At 41.2% G+C, this 4,680-nt stretch overlaps 1 protein-coding gene across 1 annotated transcript; it reads left to right on the top strand.

Annotated features, from left to right (window-relative positions):
• Positions 1-1,398: 1,398 nt before the first annotated feature.
• Positions 1,399-4,021, top strand: LOC311034097 (toll-like receptor 13; the record flags this gene model as incomplete). Its single annotated transcript, XM_084041840.1, has 4 exons — positions 1,399-1,458; positions 2,452-2,854; positions 3,015-3,132; positions 3,805-4,021. 4 exons carry the CDS (start codon positions 1,399-1,401, stop codon positions 4,019-4,021), a joined length of 798 nt encoding a protein of 265 aa, XP_083897966.1.
• Positions 4,022-4,680: the final 659 nt, after the last annotated feature.

Here is a 4,680-nt window from a genome sequence, read left to right on the forward strand (position 1 = left end):
TTACACACACCATTATAATGTTCTTATTTTGATCATATCAAATACTGAATGTCAAGTCTCCAGTTTTTCTTCAGAATATGTATGACACTTATTTACTACTACACTATGGCACATTAGGAGTCTAACTAGTACTAGTGGTTCTCAAATGATTTATTTGCAAGGACCCCCTTAACTGTGAAAGTGTACAAATGGAACCAATGGTTCCATTTCAACACTCTCATAGTTACAGACCTGTTATGGCCATTCAGGGCTAGCTCTTTATGCGTTTCTGGTAATATTATCGTCCACTAATTTTGCATGTCCGTTGCAAAAAATACATTTTGACCAAAATGACCCCTGGTTACAGATCAAATAAAATGTTACATGTGTACTGTAACTGTTTTACTGTTGTATCCTCTTTAGATCATCAATGCTGAACAGTGTTGTCACCAACCAGAGTCCACAGCAGAATTACTCCACCAAAAGTACCTGACAGTTGACCCTGAAGACAGCCATGATGCTACAGACAGGAAGCTGCCATTGTTTCTCCTTCTTATTTCTGTTGTTCACACTTTATCTTAATCCTATACTGGCTTACTTCCTGAAAGACTGCACTATTCCTTACTCTGATAATGTCGATGACAATGCTGGTGTTTCAGTGGATTGTGGAGAATGTCATCTTAATAGTATACCAGACGACATTCCCAGAGACGTTATATCATATATACTAGAGGGTAATTTCATCCAAAAGATACACAGGACAGATTTTTACCATCTGTCAAATCTCACAGATTTGGATCTGAGCGGTAATTCAATAACTCATGTTGATGACGGGGCTTTTGTCCCTTTGGTGCAACTTAAAGAGCTCAGTATGTACGATAACAAACTTACAAGACTGACAGACAATATGTTTCAGGGTCTGTCTAACCTCTTGATACTGAATTTGGATGTTAACGATATTCAATTCTTCAACCCTGCTGCCTTCCAGTCACTCACCAGCTTAAAGGAACTAAGTCTGAAGTGCACTCAAATGACAGATATCATCCCGTCTTACAACTATCAAGCTTACAGGTGCTGAACATCGCAATTTATGAGTTAGAGTCTTTTCAGTCAAAAGATCTGCCATTAAACATGTCCTCTGAGCTCAGGGAGTTGAGAGTGTGGTCAAAGTCCATAAAAAAGTTTAGCATCACAACAGCTGTATTTCCACATCTTAAGACAATCGACCTGTCAGATTGTTGTAATGATGATGGATGGGAGTGGGACATACCAGACAAGTATTTTCTAAGGAATATAACTAAAGTGTATTTGGTTGGTTCTATTATGTCTAACACCATCAGAAATTCTGTACAGAGCCTTGATTCACTGGAGTACCTAATGCTGGGGTACACTGAGGGGATAGACAGAGATCTCTTAAATATGATCTGCAAAATACCCACACTGAGGACACTCAATGTGGAGGGTAACATCAATGACAGCGTTAGTGAAATACTGTCACATTGTACTCAGCTTACCAACCTGGATGTATCAGGTAATGGACTGATTGAACTGTTTAAGGATTTAATAAAACAAATGAAACATCTGAGTCACCTGAACCTCGCCAGCAACTACATTTCCAAAGTTCCAGATGATGTTAAGAATCTCTCCATGCTTCAAATCCTTGACCTGAGTGACAATCGTATTAATGATTTAAGCTGCTCAGACTTCTTAAATTTAACCAGACTCACACACCTTCACCTAGATAACAACCACATATTTGAACTCAAACCGTGTGTTTTTCAACATCTTAATGAGTTAAAGGTTCTAACTCTGGTTCAGAATTGTATTAACTGGTATGGCGCCACATTCAAGACTGGCCTACACAAACTAGAACGTTTGGATTTAAGAATGAATGACATCTCATCGCCCATGAAAGGGGATTTCATGAGTCTGAAATCGCTCAAGCAATTAGACATGGAATGCAATAACTTGGCTATCTACTATACATGGAACAACACCTTTTTTGAAGGACTAGATGAACTTGAAACACTTAGTCTAAATTTTAATAACCCCACAATAATGACATCTCGACATGAGTTACAAATGAAAAACTATAATAAACCCTTACTGCAGAGCCTGAAGAGCTTAACAACAGAATTCAGTCCACAAAAGCAGAATAAATATATCGTATGGGACATGCTCTCAGATATGAAACATTTGGAACATTTGAAAGTTGTCCATGGTAAACAACCGGACCCAGACACATTTAAATATGTACCACAGCTGAAGACTCTTTCCTTAACAAGCTGTAATCTGACGTCCCTGGATTTCCTGGCACAAGCCAATCTGACTAGACTCTTTTGTCTGGATCTGAGCCAGAATGAGTTGACGGTGATCAATGTCTCTGTGTTCAGTTTTCTTCCTGCACTCACGTATGTTAACTTGGCTTACAACCCTTTAGCTTGTGATTGTTCTAATGCTGACTTTCTGCAGTGGATGCAGAACAACAACCAAACACTGGTAGTTGACGCTCACCGCTACACTTGTGCCTATCCTCTGGCTAAAAAAGGAACCAAGTTTTCGGACTTTGACTTTCATTCCTGTTGGGTGGACGCTAGCTTCATCTGCTTCATTTCCTCCACTTGTGTGATTGTGCTAACTCTGCTCACATCCTTCGCCTACAACTTCCTGAGGTTGCATCTTCTCTATGCCTACTACCTCTTCCTGGCCTTCCTTCATGATGCCAAGGAAAGAAAGAGGGGGTCTCCTCAGCGCTACGATGCCTTCATCTCCTACAACGTTCACGATGAGCTCTGGGTTTGCAGAGAAATGCTTCCAGTGCTGGAGGGAGAGCAGGGCTGGAGACTCTGTCTGCACCACCGAGACTTCCTACCAGGTACAAACCTCTCTCTGTCTCTAAGTAATATTGTATTTATATAAAGTCTTCAGTGCCATTATTATTACAGTATGTAGGCTAATAATATCTATCTATCCGTCTCTCAAGAAGTGAAATAGTTTTGAATCTGGTGTGAATAATGTCTGTGTTTTGTTTCCAGGTGCACCCATCATAGAGAACATTACAGATGCCATCTATGGCAGCAGAAAGACCATCTGTGTGATCAGCCGTCATTACCTGGAGAGTGAATGGTGCTCTAGAGAGATCCAGATGGCCAGGTGGGGGCGCCATTTGTCTGATGTGTCACTGTAAAATACATGAAAAAAGTATGAGGGCCACATTTACACACATGAAAGAGGCAACACAATTTGTGTATTATGTAGAATTGACTCTTTCTTTTTCATTTGTTTAATGTTTTAGGGTATAGAAATATACCTTTTAACGCATTTATGTGGCAGTGTCACACACTTTATTTACTGTAAATATGCATTATCACTTTATTTACTGTAAATAAGCATTATTTACAGTAAATAAAGTAAATATTTCTTAAATTCAATATGTAGTTTCAGTGTAAATAAAGTGCTCCTTGTAAATGTAGTAAATGGTAAATGGTGCATTTATATAGCGCTTTTATCCAAAGTGCTTTACATAAATTGTGCATTACATTCACCCATTCACACACACATTCATACACCGATGGTGGAGGAAACCATGCAAGGCACCAACCTGCTCATCGGGAGCAATTAGGGGTTCAGCGGTTTGCTCAAGGACACTTCGACACTAACTCTGGGGGAGCCCCCAGCCCGGGATCGAACTGGGAACCTTGCGGTTTCCAGTTCACTCTACTTTATGTTTATGTAAATAAAGTGTTACTTGATGTAAATAAAGTGTTACTTAATGTAAATGAAAGTTGACTGAGTGTAAAATGTCCTCTGGTCTCCTGTGTGCAGCTACCGTCTGTTTGATGAACAGAAGGACGTATTGATCCTGGTGTTTCTGGAGGACATTCCAGCCCACCAGTTGTCTCCCTACTATCACATGAGGAGGCTGGTGGAGAGACACACCTACCTGAGCTGGTCCCAGGCTGGACAGCACCCTGGACTGTTCTGGCAGAACCTACGCAGAGCTCTGGACACACCTCACACTGACCTGGGTTTGAATGAATAATCTATGTATCTGTATACATACTCACATTATTACTAATGATGAACTAATATGTGGCAAATGACAAAAATGACCCAATCACAAGGGATCCCCACCTCCGTCTCTCATTGGACGGTACTTTTTGTGCCGAATAAATCCTAGGTTCACTTTAGAACACCAGACCAAGAGGGGCAGGCCACTCAGAGAGTGGGCGGGGTCTATGGTCTGAACCAGGCTAACCTCGCATCACCAGTCTTTCCACCTCGGAGGAAAGCCTGGTCTGCGTTCCAGAAGACAACATATGATCCGGTCTAGGCCACGCCTACTGAAAAAAAAAAAAAAAAAAAAGAATCCTCTTTCCGGATTCTGCCCATCCGGTTTTACGGTGCCGCTTTGTTTTGGTTCCCCAATCCCTATTTAAATGGAATAGAATTTCCCCGTGGGATAATACCGACGCTAAATAGTCTCCGGATAGTGCACGCACATTTACATTTAAAAAATAAGCTAAAATATAGCTGCAAGCAGCAATTAGCGGTTTCGAGAATAATGGCAGACTGGCAGACTGTGACAAGAGTGGCAGACTGGCAGACTGGCAGACTTTGACAGAGTGGCAGACTGGCAGACTGGCAGACTGGCAGACTTTGACAGAGTGGCAGACTGGCAGACTGTGACAGAGTGGCAGA

This window comes from Gymnoscopelus microlampas (genome assembly GCF_963454915.1).
Source record: "Gymnoscopelus microlampas genome assembly, chromosome: 18".
NCBI lineage: Eukaryota > Metazoa > Chordata > Actinopteri > Myctophiformes > Myctophidae > Gymnoscopelus > Gymnoscopelus microlampas.